The 24,243-nt window shown below is 44.6% G+C and overlaps 1 protein-coding gene across 1 annotated transcript; it reads left to right on the plus strand.

Annotated features, from left to right (window-relative positions):
- Positions 1-281: 281 nt before the first annotated feature.
- Positions 282-16,328, plus strand: LOC117540654 (A-kinase anchor protein 8-like; the record flags this gene model as incomplete). The annotated part of the gene is given in 12 exon segments (XM_034207415.1): positions 282-495; positions 2,866-2,908; positions 2,910-3,419; positions 4,470-4,578; positions 6,096-6,145; positions 6,719-6,749; positions 6,837-6,942; positions 7,145-7,286; positions 8,113-8,218; positions 9,290-9,420; positions 9,769-9,864; positions 15,368-16,328. Coding segments are annotated over 12 exon segments (2,015 nt in total), but the record flags the coding sequence as incomplete, so codon positions are not given.
- Between the last annotated feature and the right edge of the window lie 7,915 nt (positions 16,329-24,243).

The following is a 24,243-nucleotide window of genomic DNA, read 5'->3' on the forward strand; positions in this document are numbered from 1 at the left end:
TAAGAGGCTAGATCTATGAAAAAACCGGAGTGAGTTGAGCCCAGCAACAATTCTCTGAGGGTCACCACATGATATGTACAGTTGCATAAAGTATTGTGCATTAGTGCATAAAGGGGAGATTAAATAGTAAGTCTAGTAGTCTCCACAATACTTGTATGCGCTCAGGAGGACTGACCGAGTGTCTTCATCTGTGTCCATACAGTCGGTTCTTAAAGCCACCCCTGTGTACTGACCAAGACGATTGGTGGTCAAAATAAAGTGTATTTTCTTCGCTTTGTCAGGATCTGGTGGCTTCGACCTGTATGGTGGGGGCTATAAAGACTCCATGTCCGGGCTGGGGGGCTACGGAGGTGGAGGAGGAGGCCATATGAAGAGGGGGCTTTCAGGGACCTCCTCCACAGGAACCCATGCAGATGCAGTCATCGCCAAAATCAACCAGCGTCTGGACATGCTGACTCAGCTGGAGGGGGGGCTGAAAGGGTCCCGCGGCGACAGGTAAGAACGGTTCTTCATCAGTCAGAACACACTCCATCCAGGCCAGAGAGAGCCGAGTCAGAACTGTTCTTAATCAGTCAGAACACACTCCATCCAGGCCAGAGAGAGCCGAGTCAGAACTGTTCTTCATCAGTCAGAACACACTCCATCCAGGCCAGAGAGAGCCGAGTCAGAACTGTTCTTCATCAGTCAGAACACACTCCATCCAGGCCAGAGAGAGCCGAGTCAGAACGGTTCTTCATCAGTCAGAACACACTCCATCCAGGCCAGAGAGAGCCAAGTCAGAACTGTTCTTCATCAGTCAGAACACACTCCATCCAGGCCAGAGATAGCCGAGTCAGAACTGTTCTTAATCAGTCAGAACACACTCCATCCAGGCCAGAGAGAGCCGAGTCAGAACTGTTCTTCATCAGTCAGAACACACTCCATCCAGGCCAGAGAGAACCGAGTCAGAACTGTTCATCAGTCAGAACACACTCCATCCAGGCCAGGTAGAACCGAGTCAGAACAGTTCTTCATCAGTCAGAACACACTCCATCCAGGCCAGAGAGAGCCGAGTCAGAACTGTTCTTCATCAGTCAGAACACACTCCATCCAGGCCAGAGAGAGCCGAGTCAGAACTGTTCTTCATCAGTCAGAACACACTCCATCCAGGCCAGAGAGAACCGAGTCAGAACTGTTCTTCATCAGTCAGAACACACTCCATCCAGGCCAGAGAGAGCCGAGTCAGAACTGTTCTTCATCAGTCAGAACACACTCCATCCAGGCCAGAGAGAGCCGAGTCAGAACTGTTCTTCATCAGTCAGAACACACTCCACCAGGCCAGAGAGAACCGAGTCAGAACTGTTCTTCATCAGTCAGAACACACTCCATCCAGGCCAGAGAGAGCCGAGTCAGAACTGTTCTTCATCAGTCAGAACACACTCCATCCAGGCCAGAGAGAGCCGAGTCAGAACGGTTCTTCATCAGTCAGAACACACTCCATCCAGGCCAGAGAGAGCCGAGTCAGAACGGTTCTTCATCAGTCAGAACACACTCCATCCAGGCCAGAGAGAGCCGAGTCAGAACTGTTCTTCATCAGTCAGAACACACTCCATCCAGGCCAGAGAGAACCGAGTCAGAACGGTTCTTCATCAGTCAGAACACACTCCATCCAGGCCAGAGAGAGCCAAGTCAGAACTGTTCTTAATCAGTCAGAACACACTCCATCCAGGCCAGAGAGAGCCGAGTCAGAACGGTTCTTCATCAGTCAGAACACACTCCATCCAGGCCAGAGAGAGCCGAGTCAGAACGGTTCTTCATCAGTCAGAACACACTCCATCCAGGCCAGAGAGAGCCGAGTCAGAACGGTTCTTCATCAGTCAGAACACACTCCATCCAGGCCAGAGAGAGCCGAGTCAGAACTGATCTTCATCAGTCAGAACACACTCCATCCAGGCCAGAGAGAGCCGAGTCAGAACTGATAATCACAAGATCTACTAAAGCAGGAGGATATAAACAAACAGGATATTTAGAAAAGGACCTAAACTACATTTTTAAAAAGTTGCCAAAAAGGCTTGATTTAGATCAAACTGAAAACTGACAGCTGTGACATGAGGCTTTTTGTAATAAAAAAATCACATATTATAAGCCTTTATTTGAAATCTAAGGAACAGATCTTTTGAAATGTGTAGCGACATCATCGATGTGGTAATAGTTGAGGTTTGACTTCACACGTGGGACGAGTGTCTGTCGCCTGAACACCTCGCCGTGTGCAGAACTGTTTCTCCTTTCCGTCTGTTTGTTTGTTGCCAATAAAATGTTCCTGAAATCCTTTAGACGTCATAAATGCATGCCCCCCCCCCCCCCTCGTTGGAGGGGCAGTTGTTCTATCTCCATCCCAGCCCATCGGTACTGTGATCCATCCTCCATGTGTTCTGGCTTCAGGTTACACAAGAGGGAAGTTTACAGGCATCATGATAGTCAAAGCTGCTTGCTGTATCTACAAAGAACTCTAGATTATGTCCCCCCCATGTTGAGTATATCCCCTCTTGCCCTGGTCTCCAGACCCCCCCCCCAGTTCTGAAGGTTTCCAACAAACTGCATCCCCATATCTGCAGCGTTTGACCTCCTGCTGAGCGTTTGCAAGACAGAAATCATTACTTTGTGATAAAGATGTGCACAGGGTCATCATCGGGTCTGGTGTAATGTGGGGTGGGGGGACATTTCATTTAGCGGAACATTAAACCAATGAGGAGCAGACTCAGAGGTTCACTTCCTGTCTGTAAACCCCACCAGGTTTAAGAAGAAGGGAGGAGGCAGGAGGAGCCGGAGCAGAAGCCCCCCCCCTGCCTCCCTTCCCTCCACCAACCCTCTCCCTCCCTCCCGCAGGTTTGACCACTACGAGTCTTTCGACTCTCGCTCCCCCGCCCTCCCCCCCCTCCCGAGATCTCTACAGATCCTCTGCTGGGAGCTATGGGTACGATGGCCGCGAGGATGGGATGCTGCTGAGTCAGAGAGGAAACTCCGGCTTTGGGGGTGTTGTTGGTCTGGGAGGGGGGGGCGGAGGCTTTGACAGCCCCTCCTCATCATCCTCTGCTTCCTATGGAGTCGCCAAAATGCGACAGAATATGAGAGAGTCGTTCAACCAGGGAGGAGGAGGAGGTGGGGGGGGCTGGACAGGGCGCCGCTCCCCCAGAAGGGGTGGAGGAACAGGAGGGTTTGCAAACCGCAGGTCGGACCCCCCTCCGTTAGGCGGGGGTGGGCGAGGGGGGGGGAGACTCTCCTCCTCTCCGGGGGGGGGTCGAGGCAAGCTGCCCTCCCTCCTGGCCAGCCGCATGTACCCTGAGAGCGGGGGCTTCCAGCAGCAAGACATCCCCGGGAGGCACTTTGGAGGGGGGCCGCGGGCCGGCCGGCAGCGGGGCCGCAAGAGACCCCTCAACAAAGTAAGTAAGATGAATAAAGTCCTCCTCAGACAGGAAGTAAAGCCCGCTCTGATCCCCCCCCAAGTGAAAGCCCAAAGTGTTCAGTGTCTTCACTCTCCCACCAGTCAAATTATAATAACGTTCACTTGTATTATTTAGCGCCTTTCATGAAACCCAAGGACGCTTTACAATAGGACGACATGGACCCCCCCTCATTGTCCAAATCGTATTCTTGTTCACCTGGGGGGGGGGGGGGCAGTTTTGACCCTGCAGAGTTAAGATAAGGCTAACACTACTGCTTTCATTTTGAACTTGCTGTGAAAGTGGGGGCAGCTTCTTCCTGCAAACTGGCCCGACTCACGATAGAGCTGCACTGGAAGGAGGGTAGTTCCCCCTCCATTCATCTGCCGTGACCCCCCCCCCCCCTAAACCTGTAGTCGACTAATTAGTCTTTCCAAGTAGAATTCTGTAAATTTCTTATGCTTTTTTAAATTTTTAATCAAAGTTTATTTCCCAACACAATCCCAGATGAACTTGGCAAAGATAACGGTTGTTCAAATGTGAAGGGGTCGAAGCAGCTGGAACACAAAACAGAGCCAAATGGATTTAAACCATATTCAAACACACAGGATCTAACTGACTGTATTCCCAGCACACATTGGTCTCAGGGGCTTCACAGATGATACAGAATCCCCCCCCCCCAACTCCCCCACAGACTTAACTAATCTGCCTCCTTTTGTACAGTAACGCCAAGTGACCTGGGGCTGAGGAGAGGTTTTTATTTATTTATTTTGCCCCCACCCCGGGCAGATTTAGAGCTTTATAGCTTACAAGAGGCAACCGTTGTCTATTTATAGCGTGAAAGCAGTTTTACTAACATAATCTGCTTTATTCTTATTACTTATGCAAATTAAATCTTGATAGCTGTAGAAATGTCAGTATTAAATAATGGTACCAGAGAGCACAGGATGTAGCTTAACATGATAATACTGACGGACATCAAGCAGTCTTTGAGTTCTGGTTTGAGTGCACGTTAGGTGTCAGAGTGCACGTTAACGGTGTGTCCTGCAGCAGGTGAAGCCTCAGAGGGAGATGCAGAAGAAGAGGAAGCAGACTCTCACGGCAGCCGACGAACCCGAGTCCAAGATGAACCGAACAGAGCCGGCAGAAACTAAACCAGGTAAACAAACACCTGGAGAGATGCTCTGGCCCGCAGCTACTTCTAAAAGCATAATGTGCTTCTGTTATATTGTACTTCTTAAATATATGTAAACAGATATCACAAAGTAGTTTTCATGTGTTAACGAGCCAAATAAATTCTGTCAATTTAAACATTTTCTAACAGAAACAAAAACAAACGTATTTCCATAACAAGCTTTAAATAAACCTTCATATCAATCTGAGGATCTGCTGTGAGGGATGCAAACAGGAGAGAGTAAACCCTCTGGAGAGCTGGGTTGTTTCTCAAAGCTTATTCAAGAATAATTGACCTACATTTGATTGATTTTGCCAACTTAATACTTACCTTATGAGGCAATAGAGCGGTGCAGTGACGAGTCCTAAAACCAGGAAGTGAGTCAGCAGGTCTCCACTTCCTGTCCCCTGGTCTCAGAGCCAATGGGATCTCTCCATAGGATGTTGGAAACTAGCTGAACTAAGGTCTGTGGTTGAGACACGTTGAAGAGACGGATCAGGTTTTGTTCTAGGACATTAAATCATCAGCAGTGACCCCACTGGTGATTTCTGAAGAGTGGACGTGTCTGAGAAACGATGGTTGTTACCAAGTGGCTGAATAGGACTACAGAAGTCGTGGAGGCCGTTGTATGTCATTACGCCGAACACGTGAACACTCCTCTGAGTTAGTTTCTGTTCTGCTTTAAAGCAAGTCCCTGCCTCCTGCAGAGTGTTCAAACAAACGCTTCAACTCGTTCCATCTAGAATCTGTGTGTTTGAATCTGGATCTGAAGTCGGCGTGACGTTGAAGTCGTGCTGCTGGACTCGCTGTAGCTCCTTTATAGCATTACGTTAGCATTTTGCTTCTGGACATGATTTATGATTCAACATTATAAAAGTAGACATGTGGAGATTATCCGGCTGAACAAAACGTGCATTTATCAAACAGGTTCCTTTTCCACAGACATTATTTCTAGCTCTTTTCCTAAATCCTCTGGAGAGATCCCATTGGCTCTGAGACCAGGGAACAGGAAGTGGAGAGATCCCATTGGCTCTGAGACCAGGGAACAGGAAGTGGAGAGATCCCATTGGCTCTGAGACCAGAGAACAGGAAGTGGAGAGATCCCATTGGCTCTGAGACCAGGGAACAGGAAGTGGAGAGATCCCATTGGCTCTGAGACCAAGGAACAGGAAGTGGAGAGATCCCATTGGCTCTGAGACCAGGGAACAGGAAGTGGAGAGATCCCATTGGCTCTGAGACCAAGGAACAGGAAGTGGAGAGATCCCATTGGCTCTGAGACCAGGGAACAGGAAGTGGAGAGATCCCATTGGCTCTGAGACCAGGGAACAGGAAGTGGAGAAATGCTGACTCACTTCCTGGTTTTAGGACTCGCTCAATAAACCTCCCCTCTAGTGGGGGTCCGGCCCTTCAGATGTTTCTCTGTGTATGGCCCTCAGTGAGAACAGTTCGGACCCCCTTGATGTACATTGTGGTGCACAGCTTGACGTGCTTTGTTTCCGTAGAGCCAGCCGAGAAGAACGGTGACGACGGTGAAACAAAAGCTGCAGTGGAGGTGAGATGAGTGTTTCTCAAAGTGTGGCCCCCCCTAGTGGTCCGTCAGTATATTGGTACAATTTCACATTTGAAATAAATAAATAATAAAAAGTGTTTCTCAAATTGTTTAAAAATGACTAGTCTAGGAGCAACAGAGACACGCAGTCAATGAGTGCGTGAACAACACTTAATAAATGGAACATTGTAAATGATGAATGTGGTTGATGTTGAATTCATGCCTGCATAGTTTTACTGTATTCTATTTAGACAATCCACAGCGGTGCTTTGTGTCGAACTAAATGTGTAATTAGCGTATCTGTCAGTAGCCAACGATCTGTGACTCGGACATAAACTCCGTAAATAAATGTAGTCTACGTTTCATACGAGGTGAAAAACATGAGTATTTTAAATCTCATGAGTGAAATGCTTGTGGAATCTGTCGGTGGTCCGTACGTTGTTCGTTAAGTGATCCTTGGTTTGAGAAACACTGCTCTATCAACACTTGGCCCCGTGGTGTTTTATCTGATTTAAATGTAATGTTTTCATCCATGTTTCTGAATGAAATAAGTAATGGAACATTGTTTTCCCCCAGGTCTTCAAAGCTCCTGCAGACGCAGATAACGGTAAGGACTATGAGCTCCACTCGGCTCCACTCGGCTACACCTCTCACCCTCTCTCTTCAATCTGTCATGCTTTACGTCTGCTCTCAGCTTCCCCAGAGCAGAAGGAGGAGAAGAGTCCGGCGGGCAAACAGAGCCCGAGCCCCGGCCAGGACAAACACCCCAAGATGAGGAAGAGGAGGGGCTTCCTGGAGAGGTGAGGGGAAATGTTCAAATGTACTAACTGACGCTTCGGCACCAGATCACCCTTCATCCTGACGGCTCTCTCTGCCAGAGCACCACTGATGGAGACGCAGTAAACTCACTGTGTAATAAAGCACTCTCATAAGGGTCTGAAAGCTGATTTGTTTGATATGAAAATCCTCAAAGTTGACCTCACTGTCCGCCCCCCCCCTCAGGGTGATGTTCGCCTGCTCGGTGTGTAAGTTCCGCTCCTTCTATAAGGAGGAGATGGAGACTCACCTGGACAGCCGCTTCCACAAAGACCACTTCAAGTTCCTGTCCGGACAGCTGTCCAAGCCCACCACCGACTTCCTGCAGGTACACACTCTTTCACTGCGCTCGTGCTCATAGTAATAGATTCAATTAACTATTGCGCCTTTCAAGGGACCCAAGGACACTTGACATGTTCTCTTTTGATGCAAGGAACGTTTATTTATGCAGCACCTTTCAACCTTCAAGTGCTTTACAGACATGAAAGACATTAAGAGCAGTGTTATGGCGCGTTTCCACTGCAGGCCTCGCTCGGTTTGGCTAGGCCTCGTTAGGACTGGCTCACTTTATGGCGCATTTCCATTACAGTTTAGGAACTGGGGCAGTTACTATAGTAACGCAGTGTAGGCGGAGCCGTGACGTCATCTTCAATGAGAGCCCCAGAAAAACAACACAGCCGTTAGCTCTTAGCCCTCAGAGCTCACAGCTCCTCATATCTGTTCAGAAACTAGACAAAAGTTAAACGAGTACAAACCACAGACTGCCTGTGTCATGGAGAATACAGTCGCTGGTTTATTTATGTCTGTATAGGCCGTTGTTGCGAGTGTGGACGGTCGGAGCATATACAACCTTAGCTTAGCCAAGCTCCATTTAGAAAACAAGCATTTTAAAAGGGTTTTTCGCCTGCCGTCTGTCTGCAGACGCAAAGCATTAACTCATGGTTTTTACTAACCGGTATCAGTGTGTTGTTACTTCGGCATCATTTTGAAACGTGTATTACAATTAAATCACGGTCAAATATGTTCATCTTGAACACAAAGACAATAAAACATGAATACAAGGTGGCGTGTGAGATGTGAATAGTTCCATGAAAAGATGAAGTGTGATTATCTAGGCTGTTCTCATGGATAAACGGAAAGACTTTGTTTTTCAGGAGTATCTGCAGAACAAGTTTAAGAAGACGGATCAGAGGGTGGGTCAGCTGGAGAACCACAGCGCCGCCATCTGCCAGGTGTACAGGGAGCAGGACCTCACCAAGGGTAAGAGGAGCACACACACACACACAGAGAGAGAGAGACACAGAGAGAGACACAGACAAAAGTTCCACAGATTATTTAGGTATATAGTATCATCACTGAGTGATTTGAACTCGGACAGGGGAAGCAAACACAGACATCACAACACGTACCTTTACGTAGCTTCGAGGGGAGATGTCTCACCGTAGCTGTCAATCTGATCAAAATACGTGTTCAATGGCATAAAAACAAGAAATAAAAAAACGCGGCTGAATCGGTTAATCCATAGGTTTTTAATGTCTCTGTATAAAAAAATGATTTAATTTATAATCCATAATTCAATTTTTATGTAAATATCGCAGAGCAAAAGTTAGCTGCTAATGGTAGCCACCAGAGTGGCTGCTGCTTCCGGTCTGGGCTATGCGGCAGTCTCTCACATACACATTACCAAATAAGGAGTGAGAGTGACGCGTGGCCAAAACCGGAAGCTGCATGGTGGATACCATTAGCAGCTAACTGTTGTGATCCGATTTGTACATAAAAATGGAATTATGGATTATAAACAATTGCTTCAAAGCCACAGAAACATTATCAACCTATGGATCAACCGATTCAGCCGCGTTTTTTCTTTCTCGTTGTAATGCCATTGAACACGTCTTTTGATCAGATTGATAGCTACGGTGAGACGATCTCCCGTAAAAGCTCCGTAAAAGGTACGTGTTGTGATGTCTGTGTTTGCTTCCCCTGTTGCGAGATCGGATCGCTTAGATACTATACTTAAATAATCTGTGGAGTCTCAGCATTAATCGGATATATTGTATGTGCAGTTTCGATACGTAATAAGGGTATCTTTATTTAGAATTCTGTGCTAAAGTTCGTTAGCATTAAAAAAAAAAAATGAATAAAACCGCACGTCCCTGCGGTGTGAATATCGCGCATGCGCATACCGCGGTTATCGCCATGACACGGTATATCGTTCAGCCCTACTGTGTGTGTGTGTGTGTGTGTGTGAGAGCAAAGAGTGTGTGTTAGAGTGATTCAGTGTGTGTGTGTGAGCAAAGACAGCATGAACCAACGGTCTGTGTTGTGTTGCAGATCTGGGGATGGAGCACTTCATGAGGAAGGTGGAGGCCGCACACTGCGCCGCCTGCGACGTGTTCATCCCCATGCAGCCGCATCTCATCCAGAAACATATCAAGTCCCCGGATCACAACTACAACAGGAAGGTGAGCAACGACCACCAAGCATCCTTCACTCTGCAGGAAGGCTCTGGCGCCACGTGCTCAGCAGCTACAGTGTGGACATGGAGCAGCTAACCCTCCAGCAACATAGATGACTTGAAACAAATACAATGGTGCAAGAGAATGTTTGAAGAGTCTATATTCAAGTAAATGGAATATGATGTAGAGATAAAGAATTAGCTAAACGCAATCTCAGGGATGTCCTTCAGAGTTCAGGTGTTCATAGTCTGTGGAAGACAACTGTCTCTGAGTCTGGTGGTTTTTATACCGGTCTGTTCAACAAACAAGAACGATATCAACGTTATTAATGACTGATGTTTACTCTCATTAAAGGGGATGATGGAGCAGTCGAAGAGGGCGAGTCTCTCCGTCGCTCGCAGCATCCTGAACCACAAACTGATCGGGAAGAAGCTGGAGAGCTACCTGAAGGTAAAGAGTCCTCTCCTGCTGATGTTCAGGTGTATATCAGTATGTAGTGTCTCTACTTTAAAGAGTCCTCTCCTGCTGATGTTCAGGTGTATATCAGTATGTAGTGTCTCTACTTTAAAGAGTCCTCTCCTGCTGATGTTCAGGTGTATATCAGTATGTAGTGTCTCTACTTTAAAGAGTCCTCTCCTGCTGATGGTCAGGTGTATATCAGTATGTAGTGTCTCTACTTTAAAGAGTCCTCTCCTGCTGATGTTCAGGTGTATATCAGTATGTAGTGTCCCTACTTTAAAGAGTCCTCTCCTGCTGATGTTCAGGTGTATATCAGTATGTAAGTTGTCTCTACTTTAAAGAGTCCTCTCCTGCTGATGTTCAGGTGTATATCAGTATGTAGTGTCTCTACTTTAAAGAGTCCTCTCCTGCTGATGTGTCAGGTGTATATCAGTATGTAGTGTCTCTACTTTAAAGAGTCCTCTCCTGCTGATGTTCAGGTGTATATCAGTATGTAGTGTCTCTACTTTAAAGAGTCCTCTCCTGCTGATGTTCAGGTGTATATCAGTATGTAGTGTCTCTACTTTAAAGAGTCCTCTCCTGCTGATGTTCAGGGTGTATATCAGTGTGTAGTGTCTCTACTTTAAAGAGTCCTCTCCTGCTGATGTTCAGGTGTATATCAGTATGTAGTGTCTCTACTTTAAAGAGTCCTCTCCTAGCTGATGTTCAGGTGTATATCAGCATGTAGTGTCTCTACTTTAAAGAGTCCTCTCCTGCTGATGTTCAGGTGTATATCAGTATGTAGTGTCTCTACTTTAAAGAGTCCTCTCCTGCTGATGTTCAGGTGTATATCAGTATGTAGTGTCTCTACTTTAAAGAGTCCTCTCCTGCTGATGTTCAGGTGTATATCAGTATGTAGTGTCTCTACTTTAAAGAGTCCTCTCCTGCTGATGTTCAGGTGTATATCAGTATGTAGTGTCTCTACTTTAAAGAGTCCTCTCCTGCTGATGTTCAGGTGTATATCAGTATGTAGTGTCTCTACTTTAAAGAGTCCTCTCCTGCTGATGTTCAGGTGTATATCAGTAGTAGTGTCTTTACTTTAAAGAGGCCCTCTCCTGCTGATGTTCAGGTGTATATCAGTATGTAGTGTCTCTACTTTAAAGAGTCCTCTCCTGCTGATGTTCAGGTGTATATCAGTATGTAGTGTCTCTACTTTAAAGAGTCCTCTCCTGCTGATGTTCAGGTGTATATCAGTATGTAGTGTCTCTACTTTAAAGAGTCCTCTCCTGCTGATGTTCAGGTGTATATCAGTATGTAGTGTCTCTACTTTAAAGAGTCCTCTCCTGCTGATGTTCAGGTGTATATCAGTATGTAGTGTCTCTACTTTAAAGAGTCCTCTCCTGCTGATGTTCAGGTGTATATCAGTATGTAGTGTCTCTACTTTAAAGAGTCCTCTCCTGCTGATGTTCAGGTGTATATCAGTATGTAGTGTCTCTACTTTAAAGAGTCCTCTCCTGCTGATGTTCAGGTGTATATCAGTATGTAGTGTCTCTACTTTAAAGAGTCCTCTCCTGCTGATGTTCAGGTGTATATCAGTATGTAGTGTCTCTACTTTAAAGAGTCCTCTCCTGCTGATGTTCAGGTGTATATCAGTATGTAGTGTCTCTACTTTAAAGAGTCCTCTCCTGCTGATGTTCAGGTGTATATCAGTATGTAGTGTCTCTACTTTAAAGAGTCCTCTCCTGCTGATGTTCAGGTGTATATCAGTATGTAGTGTCTCTACTTTAAAGAGTCCTCTCCTGCTGATGTTCAGGTGTATATCAGTATGTAGTGTCTCTACTTTAAAGAGTCCTCTCCTGCTGATGTTCAGGTGTATATCAGTATGTAGTGTCTCTACTTTAAAGAGTCCTCTCCTGCTGATGTTCAGGTGTATATCAGTATGTAGTGTCTCTACTTTAAAGAGTCCTCTCCTGCTGATGTTCAGGTGTATATCAGTATGTAGTGTCTCTACTTTAAAGAGTCCTCTCCTGCTGATGTTCAGGTGTATATCAGTATGTAGTGTCTCTACTTTAAAGAGTCCTCTCCTGCTGATGTTCAGGTGTATATCAGTATGTAGTGTCTCTACTTTAAAGAGTCCTCTCCTGCTGATGTTCAGGTGTATATCAGTATGTAGTGTCTCTACTTTAAAGAGTCCTCTCCTGCTGATGTTCAGGTGTATATCAGTATGTAGTGTCTCTACTTTAAAGAGTCCTCTCCTGCTGATGTTCAGGTGTATATCAGTATGTAGTGTCTCTACTTTAAAGAGTCCTCTCCTGCTGATGTTCAGGTGTATATCAGTATGTAGTTGTCTCTACTTTAAAGAGTCCTCTCCTGCTGATGTTCAGGTGTATATCAGTATGTAGTGTCTCTACTTTAAAGAGTCCTCTCCTGCTGATGTTCAGGTGTATATCAGTATGTAGAGTCTCTACTTTAAAGAGTCCTCTCCTGCTGATGTTCAGGTGTATATCAGTATGTAGTGTCTATACTTTAAAGAGTCCTCTCCTGCTGATGTTCAGGTGTATATCAGTATGTAGTGTCTCTACTTTAAAGAGTCCTCTCCTGCTGATGTTCAGGTGTATATCAGTATGTAGTGTCTCTACTTTAAAGAGTCCTCTCCTGCTGATGTTCAGGTGTATATCAGTATGTAGTCTCTACTTTAAAGAGTCCTCTCCTGCTGATGTTCAGGTGTATATCAGTATGTAGTGTCTCTACTTTAAAGAGTCCTCTCCTGCTGATGTTCAGGTGTATATCAGTATGTAGTGTCTATACTTTAAAGAGTCCTCTCCTGCTGATGTTCAGGTGTATATCAGTATGTAGTGTCTCTACTTTAAAGAGTCCTCTCCTGCTGATATTCAGGTGTATATCAGTATGTAGTGTCTCTACTTTAAAGAGTCCTCTCCTGCTGATGTTCAGGTGTATATCAGTATGTAGTGCTTCTACTTTAAAGAGTCCTCTCCTGCTGATGTTCAGGTGTATATCAGTATGTAGTGTCTCTACTTTAAAGAGTCCTCTCCTGCTGATGTTCAGGTGTATATCAGTATGTAGTGTCTCTACTTTAAAGAGTCCTCTCCTGCTGATGTTCAGGTGTATATCAGTATGTAGTGTCTCTACTTTAAAGAGTCCTCTCCTGCTGATGTTCAGGTGTATATCAGTATGTAGTGTCTCTACTTTAAAGAGTCCTCTCCTGCTGATGTTCAGGTGTATATCAGTATGTAGTGTCTCTACTTTAAAGAGTCCTCTCCTGCTGATGTTCAGGTGTATATCAGTATGTAGTGTCTCTACTTTAAAGAGTCCTCTCCTGCTGATGTTCAGGTGTATATCAGTATGTAGTGTCTCTACTTTAAAGAGTCCTCTCCTGCTGATGTTCAGGTGTATATCAGTATGTAGTGTCTCTACTTAAAGAGTCCTCTCCTGCTGATGTTCAGGTGTATATCAGTATGTAGTGTCCTCTACTTTAAAGAGTCCTCTCCTGCTGATGTTCAGGTGTATATCAGTATGTAGTGTCTCTACTTTAAAGAGTCCTCTCCTGCTGATGTTCAGGTGTATATCAGTATGTAGTGTCTCTACTTTAAAGAGTCCTCTCCTGCTGATGTTCAGGTGTATATCAGTATGTAGTGTCTCTACTTTAAAGAGTCCTCTCCTGCTGATGTTCAGGTGTATATCAGTATGTAGTGTCTCTACTTTAAAGAGTCCTCTCCTGCTGATGTTCAGGTGTATATCAGTATGTAGTGTCTCTACTTTAAAGAGTCCTCTCCTGCTGATGTCAGGTGTATATCAGTATGTAGTGTCTCTACTTTAAAGAGTCCTCTCCTGCTGATGTTCAGGTGTATATCAGTATGTAGTGTCTCTACTTTAAAGAGTCCTCTCTGCTGATGTTCAGGTGTATATCAGTATGTAGTGTCTCTACTTTAAAGAGTCCTCTCCTGCTGATGTTCAGGTGTATATCAGTATGTAGTGTCTCTACTTTAAAGAGTCCTCTCCTGCTGATGTTCAGGTGTATATCAGTATGTAGTGTCTCTACTTTAAAGAGTCCTCTCCTGCTGATGTTCAGGTGTATATCAGTATGTAGTGTCTCTACTTTAAAGAGTCCTCTCCTGCTGATGTTCAGGTGTATATCAGTATGTAGTGTCTCTACTTTAAAGAGTCCTCTCCTGCTGATGTTCAGGTGTATATCAGTATGTAGTGTCTCTACTTTAAAGAGTCCTCTCCTGCTGATGTTCAGGTGTATATCAGTATGTAGTGGTCTCTACTTTAAAGAGTCCTCTCCTGCTGATGTTCAGGTGTATATCAGTATGTAGTGTCTCTACTTTAAAGAGTCCTCTCCTGCTGATGTTCAGGTGTATATCAGTATGTAGTGTCTCTACTTTAAAGAGTCCTCTCCTGCTGATGTTCAGGTGTATATCAGTATGTAGTGTCCTCTACTTTAAAGAGTCCTCTCCTGCTGATGTTCAGGTGTATATCAGTATGTAGTGTCTCTACTTTAAAGAGTCCTCTCCTGCTGGATGTTCAGGTGTATATCAGTATGTAGTGTCTCTACTTTAAAGAGTCCTCTCCTGCTGGTGTTCAGGTGTATATCAGTATGTAGTGTCTCTACTTTAAAGAGTCCTCTCCTGCTGGTGTTCAGGTGTAGTATCAGTGTGTATTGTCTCTACTTTAAAGAGTCCTCTCCTGCTGATGTTCAGGTGTATATCAGTATGTAGTGTCTCTACTTTAAAGAGTCCTCTCCTGCTGATGTTCAGGTGTATATCAGTGTGTAGTGTCTCTACTTTAAAGAGTCCTCTCCTGCTGATGTTCAGGTGTATATCAGTGTGTAGTGTCTCTACTTTAAAGAGTCCTCTCCTGCTGATGTTCAGGTGTATATCAGTATGTAGTGTCTCTACTTTAAAGAGTCCTCTCCTGCTGGTGTTCAGGTGTATATCAGTATGTAGTGTCTCTACTTTAAAGAGTCCTCTCCTGCTGATGTTCAGGTGTATATCAGTATGTAGTGTCTCTACTTTAAAGAGTCCTCTCCTGCTGATGTTCAGGTGTATATCAGTATGTAGTGTCTCTACTTTAAAGAGTCCTCTCCTGCTGATGTTCAGGTGTATATCAGTATGTAGTGTCTCTACTTTAAAGAGTCCTCTCCTGCTGATGTTCAGGTGTATATCAGTATGTAGTGTCTCTACTTTAAAGAGTCCTCTCCTGCTGATGTTCAGGTGTATATCAGTGTGTAGTGTCTCTACTTTAAAGAGTCCTCTCCTGCTGATGTTCAGGTGTGTATCAGTGTGTAGTGTCTCTACTTTAAAGAGTCCTCTCCTGCTGATGTTCAGGTGTATATCAGTATGTAGTGTCTCTACTTTAAAGAGTCCTCTCCTGCTGATGTTCAGGTGTATATCAGTATGTAGTGTCTCTACTTTAAAGAGTCCTCTCCTGCTGGTGTTCAGGTGTGTATCAGTGCGTATTGTCTCTACTTTAAAGAGTCCCTTCTTCTCTTTAGGGGGAGAACCCGTTCACTGGGAATCAGGACGATCAGGACCCCGATGATTCGATGGCGATGGACGTCTCTGAACTGGAGCTCACCGGCGAGGGAGGAGGCGACCAATCAGAGGAGGGGAAGGGACAGGAAGAGGAGGAGCTTCTGGGGGAAGAGGAGGACAAGGAGGCAACAGCAGAAACAGCTGTGGGAGAAACAACAACAAACACAACAGGAGAGGAGGAAGAGGAGAAGATGGATGCTGAGGAAGGACAGCAGGGAGAGGAAGACGAGGATGGATTTGAAGTTGAAGATGAGGAGGAAGGATATGTGGTGCACGATGAGGCCGGTGAAGATGAGGGAGTGAAGGAGGAAGAGGAGAAGAAGAAAGAGGAGGTGAAGGAGGAGGAGAAGAAGGAGGAGGAGGAAGAGGAGGAGGAGGAGAAGGAGGAGAAGAAGGAGGAGGAGAAGGAGAAGGAGGAGGAGGAGAAAGATGAATGACTTTTGCACCATGTGACTGAGCAGAGGTGCTCTGGGCTCAGCGCTCCCCTCAGGCGGCCGCCTCCTCTCTGGAGCGTCTGCGCCCCACAACTCCTGCAAACAGCAAAGCATGTTCTTTTATTAACTCTGACCTAATTCTCTGGTTTCTAAATTCAGAGCGCTTCGAGCCCCTCCTGCTGCCAGCGTCAGTCCATCGAGCTCCTTCCGTTTGATCAAGGCTCCTCCTGCTGCCAGCGTCAGTCCATCGAGCTCCTTCCGTTTGATCAAGGCTCCTCCTCGGCTCCTCTTCACACGTTATTTTTTTGTGCCTTTTTTGTTGAAAGTATTTTTATTTTCTTTACGACTTTGTGTCGAGTCGGTGTTATAAACATGAATGATGTTCGTAGGGTTTTTATTCTGCAGCCGCCTGTCGAGTGATTTAACATGATGTGAAACAAACTGTTCTGAGGAAATAAAGCTGTTGAATAAAATCACGTTTCCCTCATTTCTCTTCGTGTTATTTCACTTTACTGCAGCTAGGAATCAACTCATCCTTTTCTCGTTTGAACAAGGTCAGAGTACTTCTACTTTTAATCAAGAACAAGGTCAGAGTACTTCTACTTTTACTCAAGAACAAGGTCAGAGTACTTCTACTTTTACTCAAGAACAAGGTCAGAGTACTTCTACTTTTACTCAAGAACAAGGTCAGAGTACTTCTACTTTTACTCAAGAACAAGGTCAGAGTACTTCTACTTTTACTCAAGAACAAGGTCAGAGTACTTCTACTTTTACTCAAGAACAAGGTCAGAGTACTTCTACTTTTACTCAAGAACAAGGTCAGAGTACTTCTACTTTTACTCAAGAACAAGGTCAGAGTACTTCTACTTTTACTCAAGAACAAGGTCAGAGTACTTCTACTTTTACACTCAAGAACAAGGTCAGAGTACTTTCTACTTTTTACTCAAGAACAAGGTCAGAGTACTTCTACTTTTAACTCAAGAACAAGGTCAGAGTACTTCTACTTTTACTCAAGAACAAGGTCAGAGTACTTCTACTTTTACTCAAGAACAAGGTCAGAGTACTTCTACTTTTACTCAAGAACAAGGTCAGAGTACTTCTACTTTTACTCAAGAACAAGGTCAGAGTACTTCTACTTTACTCAAGAACAAGGTCTGAGTACTTCTACTTTTACTCAAGAACAAGGTCTGAGTACTTCTACTTTTACTCAAGAACAAGGTCTGAGTACTTCTACTTTTACTCAAGAACAAGGTCAGAGTACTTCTACTTTTACTCAAGAACAAGGTCAGAGTACTTCTACTTTTACTCAAGAACAAGGTCAGAGTACTTTTACTCAAGAACAAGGTCCGAGTACTTCTACTTTTACTCAAGAACAAGGGTCAGAGTACTTCTACTTTTACTCAAGAACAAGGTCTGAGTACTTCTACTTTTACTCAAGAACAAGGTCAGAGTACTTCTACTTTTACTCAAGAACAAGGTCAGAGTACTTCTACTTTTACTCAAGAACAAGATCTGAGTACTTCTACTTTTACTCAAGAACAAGGTCAGAGTACTTCTACTTTTACTCAAGAACAAGGTCAGAGTACTTTTACTCAAGAACAAGGTCAGAGTACTTCTACTTTTACTCAAGAACAAGGTCAGAGTACTTCTACTTTTACTCAAGAACAAGGTCAGAGTACTTCTACTTTTACTCAAGAACAAGGTCTGAGTACTTCTACTTTTACTCAAGAACAAGGTCAGAGTACTTCTACTTTTACTCAAGAACAAGGTCTGAGTACTTCTACTTTTACTCAAGAACAAGGTCAGAGTACTTCTACTTTTACTCAAGAACAAGGTCTGAGTACTTCTACTTTTACTCAAGAACAAGGTCAGAGTACTTCTACTTTTACTCAAGAACAAGGTCTGAGTACTTCTACTTTTACTCAAGAACAAGGTCTGAGTACTTCTACTTTTACTCAAGATCTGAGTACTTCTACTTTTACTCAAGTACAAGATCTGAGTACTTCTACTTTTACTCAAGATCGGAGTACTTCTACTTTTACTCAAGTACAAGATCTGAGTACTTCTACTTTTACTCAAGATCTGAGTACTTCTACTTTTACTCAAGATCGGAGTACTTCTACTTTTACTCAAGTACAAGATCTGAGTACTTCTACTTTTACTCAAGAACAAGGTCAGAGTACTTCTACTTTTACTCAAGAACAAGGTCAGAGTACTTCTACTTTTACTCAAGAACAAGATCTGAGTACTTCTACTTTTACTCAAGATCTGAGTACTTCTACTTTTACTCAAGTACAAGATCTGAGTACTTCTACTTTTACTCAAGAGCAAGGTCAGAGTACTTCTACTTTTACTCAAGAACAAGGTCAGAGTACTTCTATTTTTACTCAAGATCTGAGTACTTCTACTTTTACTCAAGAACAAGGTCAGAGTACTTCTACTTTTACTCAAGAACAAGGTCAGAGTACTTCTACTTTTACTCAAGAACAAGGTCAGAGTACTTCTACTTTTACTCAAGAACAAGGTCAGAGTACTTCTATTTTTACTCAAGATCTGAGTACTTCTACTTTTACTCAAGTACACGATCTGAGAACTTCTACTTTTACTCAAGATCTGAGTACTTCTACTTTTACTCAAGTACACGATCTGAGTACTTCTACTTTTACTCAAGATCTGAGTACTTCTACTTTTACTCAAGAACAAGGTCAGAGTACTTCTATTTTTACTCAAGATCTGAGTACTTCTACTTTTACTCAAGAACAAGGTCAGAGTACTTCTACTTTTACTCAAGAACAAGGTCAGAGTACTTCTACTTTTACTCAAGAACAAGGTCAGAGTACTTCTACTTTTACTCAAGAACAAGGTCAGAGTACTTCTATTTTTACTCAAGATCTGAGTACTTCTACTTTTACTCAAGTACACGATCTGAGAACTTCTACTTTTACTCAAGATCTGAGTACTTCTACTTTTACTCAAGTACACGATCTGAGTACTTCTACTTTTACTCAAGATCTGAGTACTTCTACTTTTACTCAAGCACCGGATCTGATATAAAATGCAGACATCACTTTAATATGTACGACCTGGTAGAGATGTATTGATCTTGCAGTTGGCGTGATGTATTTCTATTGAGGGTTTCTGAGCTGCTGTAACTAATGATGTTCCATCCTTGACCACAGGATGGCGTACAAACGCAGAGAGGAGACATCCATCTGTGTTACTCTTGATGCTTGAATAAACTTTGAGAAACATCCCAGCTCTCCAGAGGGTCTACTTTCTCCTGTTGCAGCTCATCCCTTACACAGACCCTCAGATTGACTGAAGGGGAAATATGAAGGTTTATTTAAAGCTGGTTATGTGAATAAGTTATTGGGCTTTTCTCTTACCAACTAAGATCTGTTAGAAAGCGTTTTAATTGACTGAATGTATCTAAAAAGTGGACTCATTGACACATGAATACTGCTCTGTCATATCTGTTTACATATAAGTACAAGAGAAGAGAAGCACAGATTCCAATTGAGCTTTTTGAATTAGCTGAGGGTCGATGCAATGCTTATTTAATATAGACTATATGACTAAATGCTGTGAAGTGATAATATCCTTAAGCTGATATGAGTTTACAGATATCAGGATTTACCATATATCAAAGTTAGGTGTCTTAAACTTCTTATATTTTATCTTTGTTGTGTTTTATTTGCTATTTTTGAGATGTTTATATTGCATAATTGTTTATTTCCCACTCTTTTGTATTTCTAATTATGTGCAATACTTAGTTTGACAAGCTGCTGCAATGTAACATGTCCCTCTGTGGGATTAAAGAGCCTTATCCCGTAAACAGCCTGGTTATCGGTGACTTTATTAAAATACAGTTATTAAATCATCTTTTTACCGATGAATTCTGACATGAAACTGTGAATTCAGAATGACAGTTTAAATAAATAACTGATTCCCACAAGACAACAAATTCAGACTTTAAAATCTGACCTTATTCTAAAGTCTGACTTTTGCATTGAAATCATTGCCAGGTATTGCGTGATGTTACCCGGATGTTACCCACTGAGAAGGAGGGGGCGGGTCAGCTGTCAAACCTTAGCGCCGCCCATCGTGCGTCTGACGTCATCGCCCGACGTCAAACGGACGGGACTGTTTGTTCTGGATTTGGGGCGAGGAAGGTCTGCTGAGTGACAGCGACATAAAGAAGGTAAAGCAGCATTTAAAGACCCCCCCGCGACCACCGTAAGGTGTTTAAACAGCGCGAGGACCTGGGGGAACCCCCCAAAACCCTCTGTCGGCAGCGGATTCCCCGTGCTGTCAGTGTGCGCCTCGCTGTACTCGCGGGCCTTCAGCCGGCTCTGTGTTTTACTCTTTAACGTTCAAAGCGAGGCTTGTTGTTGTTGTTGTTGTGTTGTATTGTGTGTCGAGTCCTCCTAACTGTCAATACTAGCGGTTAGGAGGTCGTTCTCATGGCAACGGTGCTGTCAGGAGTAGAGCTAGCAGAGTATCATGCTAGCAGGCTAACGGGCTAGCTGCTGTTTGTTTGTAGCAAAAGCTCCAAAGGAAAGAAGTGCGCCACATGCCGACGGTGATTCTGAGTGGCGGTCAAATGGCGGTACTGCAGCCTCTTCTCCCATTCACTGCGATGAGATAAACAAGATGAACAGTGCATATGTAGATATCAATGAAGAAGGACATACATCTATAGATACACAATATAAACACACAGATCGGCATATAAAGGGATTCTGAAATATATGAGGACATTGGAAACACATTTCTGCTCAATAATAAATAGGTTTCTTTTGAAATGTTACACACAATTTATCCTGCAAACACACTGCAAAGATTTAGACAACAACATCTTCATATAATATAAGATATAACTTATTAATCCCAAAGCGGGACATGCTTTCGATGCAGCAGCATGTAAAACAATCTTTAGAAAGAGACTCCTAATTTTGAACATTTTTACCAAGAAGCATTTGAGAATGAAACCCTCTTTATTCTCATACACACATGTTCACACACACATGTTCATACACACATGGTCACACACACATGTTCATACACACATGGTCACACACACAGTGACATTGGGTTTGTAGGTCTGTCCCTACACACTGAAACACTGCCGGACTTACAGTAGCACTGTTAAAAACATTATGAATATAAAGGCAATTAATTGTGTTATTTACAAACATGAAACACACACACACATACACACACACACACACACACACACACACACACACACACACACACACAAACATGAAACTGCATTTTCATGTATTACCTAATATGTCTACCCCTTATATAAAATATAATACAATGTAGTTGTCCATATATACGCATTGTCCGAAGTGTTTTTGTTTTTTAGCTTTAAGGTTATTTGTATATTTAAATTTGGTGTAAATACTTGTCTTTAGCATCCTTTTTTATGCTGAATTGTTTCTTAAAAATACTTATTTTTATTGCCCTTATATATTTCTTTTTTTTACCTACTTTGCAGCTTATTCTTTCAGATTGTTAATGTTCGCAGCAGCAGACACGTGTGTAAACGTACCTGGCTATACACCTGATCTGACTCTGATATGATGTTCATAATATAATACATCAGACTTTACTTTAGTTAAATAAACTCCCAAACAGAAACTCTTTTATAGCCCTTATTTAGATAACTATGGTGTACAAGTTTATAAAAAGCTCTAAAACCTGAATCCATTTTCACTCTCCATTCATCTGACTGACAGAGAGGGGGCGGGGCTTAAAGGACCACTCAACTGCGCATGCTCTGTGGGCCCACATACGGGTACTCCTTTATTTATTCAATAACATATATAAATATATGTTATATATGTTCACATCAGGGTTAGACATATAAAGTAATACAAGACAATAACAGAAAGTACATAAATCACAAAAACAAATATAAAGGAAAAGCCCCGTAGGCCGTGACGTACGTTACGTTCCGCCGGCAGCGTAACTTACGCAGGTTACGCAGGCAGGATCTCATGTAAAGAGCGGCGTGCGTAACTTACGTGATATTCTGAGAGTAGGTTTACGTGCGGATCTGTCAGCGGACATGGCGGCGTGCTGAGGGAAGGTTAGAGAAACTCACGTATTGCTCTTTAAATTATGACTCACTGTAGTTCGAGTTAAATAACGATTTCTGTGACACGTAGCTCATGTTTCTGTCTTTACATAACGCTACAAGTGGTTATGGAATAGCAGCAACATGGCTGCTCATGCGCTTTAATAATCGATGTTCATTTAAAGTCCATGTGTTGCTGGTTGTATTATTGTTAGCTTAGCATGGCTTCATAGGGCATCGTGCTGAGAGACTATAGAGGTTGGGTTGTAGGGACACATGTGGATGTCTTTAGGTCCACAGTGTGAATCCTCTTATACAGGTCTTTAATGTGTTTAAACCTTAGTGTCCTTCAGGATAGCAATACAGTACAAGTCCATAAGTTATAGTGCAGTCAAAATGCTCCCTGTCAGTGTTTAACTATTACATTATGATGATGATTTTGGATCAATATTACTACAGATAACCTACTCTGACTGACTCAACACACAAACAAGGGTTTTATGGAAAACAAGGATTATTGTTAGCATAGCATTACTTCATCCGGTATCTTGTTGAGCTATTATTATAATATAATAATAAAACATGGGATTTGTATAGCGCTTTTCCAAACGCTCCAAGACACTTTGCATCAAATCAGAACAGAAACAAGACGGATGATTGTGTCTGAAAGAGTTTGGATGGAACGGTGATTAAAATAAGTATTTAGATCCTTTACTGCAGTGCCGACACTCCTGGGTTTAAAACCTGCCTGTACTCCAGGTAACATGACGAGTCCATACATTAGAGTGCAGTCAAAAATGCTCCCTGTCAGTGTTTCACTTTTGTATTGTGTTTGGGAGGGATGCTCCGATCGCTGGAATCAGTATCGGCCGATCATCGGGTGGGCGGGGCTCCGGCTCTTTAAAGCTTACAACTCAGTTCATGCTCATTTTCATATTGCTTCAGTTTATAATCGTAACGGATCGAAAATGTCAGATATATTTTTCAATAAATGATGCGTTTCCACAAACAACAACCAACAAACAACAAACAACAACCAACAACCAACAAACCATCAACCAACAAACAACAACCAACAAACCATCAACCAACAATCAAACAACATCATTACTACATTCAAATGAAGTACATTATTCAAGTTTACGCAGCAGCCAGCGCGCAGAAGAGAACTCACTTTCTGATGTCTTCTCTACATCACCATGTGTCCCCGGTGTGTCCCCGGTGTGTCCCCGGTGTGTCCCCGGTGTGTCCCCGGTGTGTCCCCCGTGTGTCCCCCGTGTGTCCCCCGTGTGTCCCCGGTGTGTCCCCGGTGTGTCCCCGGTGTGTCCCCGGTGTGTCCCCCGTGTGTCCCCCGTGTGTCCCCGTGTGTCCCCGGTGTGTCCCCGGTGTGTCCCCGGTGTGTCCCCCGTGTGGTCCCCGGTGTGTCCCCGGTGTGTCCCCCGTGTGTCCCCCGTGTGTCCCCGGTGTGTCCCCCGTGTGTCCCCGGTGTGTCCCCCCGTGTGTCCCCGGTGTGTCCCCCGTGTGTCCCCATGTGTCCCCGGTGTGTCCCCGGTGTGTCCCCGGTGTGTCCCCCGTGTGTCCCCCGTGTGTCCCCGGTGTGTCCCCCGTGTGTCCCCGGTGTGTCCCCCGTGTGTCCCCGCTGTGTCCCCGGTGTGTCCCCCGTGTGTCCCCGGTGTGTCCCCGGTGTGTCCCCGGTGTGTCCCCGTGTGTCCCCCGTGTGTCCCCGGTGTGTCCCCCGTGTGTCCCCCGTGTGTCCCCCGTGTGTCCCCCGTGTGTCCCCCGTGTGTCCCCCGTGTGTCCCCCGTGTGTCCCCCGTGTGTCCCCGGTGTGTCCCCCGTGTGTCCCCGGTGGTGTCCCCCCGTGTGTCCCCGGTGTGTCCCCCGTGTGTCCCCGGTGTGTCCCCCGTGTGTCCCCGGTGTGTCCCCCGTGTGTCCCCGGTGTGTCCCCCGTGTGTCCCCGGTGTGTCCCCCGTGTGTCCCCGGTGTGTCCCCCGTGTGTCCCCCCCGTGTGTCCCCCGTGTGTCCCCCGTGTGTCCCCCCCGTGTGTCCCGGTGTGTCCCCGGTGTGTCCCCCGTGTGTCCCCGGTGTGTCACCGGTGTGTCCCCCGTGTGTCCCCGTGTGTCCCCGGTGTGTCCCCCGTGTGTCCCCCCCGTGTGTCCCCCGTGTGTCCCCCGTGTTTCCCCCCCGTGTGTCCCCGGTGTGTCCCCGGTGTGTCCCCCCGTGTGTCCCCGTGTGTCCCCGGTGTGTCCCCGGTGTGTCCCCCGTGTGTCCCCCGTGTGTCCCCGGTGTGTCCCCCGTGTGTCCCCGGTGTGTCC

This window comes from Gymnodraco acuticeps, unplaced genomic scaffold, assembly GCF_902827175.1.
Source record: "Gymnodraco acuticeps unplaced genomic scaffold, fGymAcu1.1, whole genome shotgun sequence".
NCBI classification, from domain to species: Eukaryota; Metazoa; Chordata; class Actinopteri; order Perciformes; family Bathydraconidae; genus Gymnodraco; species Gymnodraco acuticeps.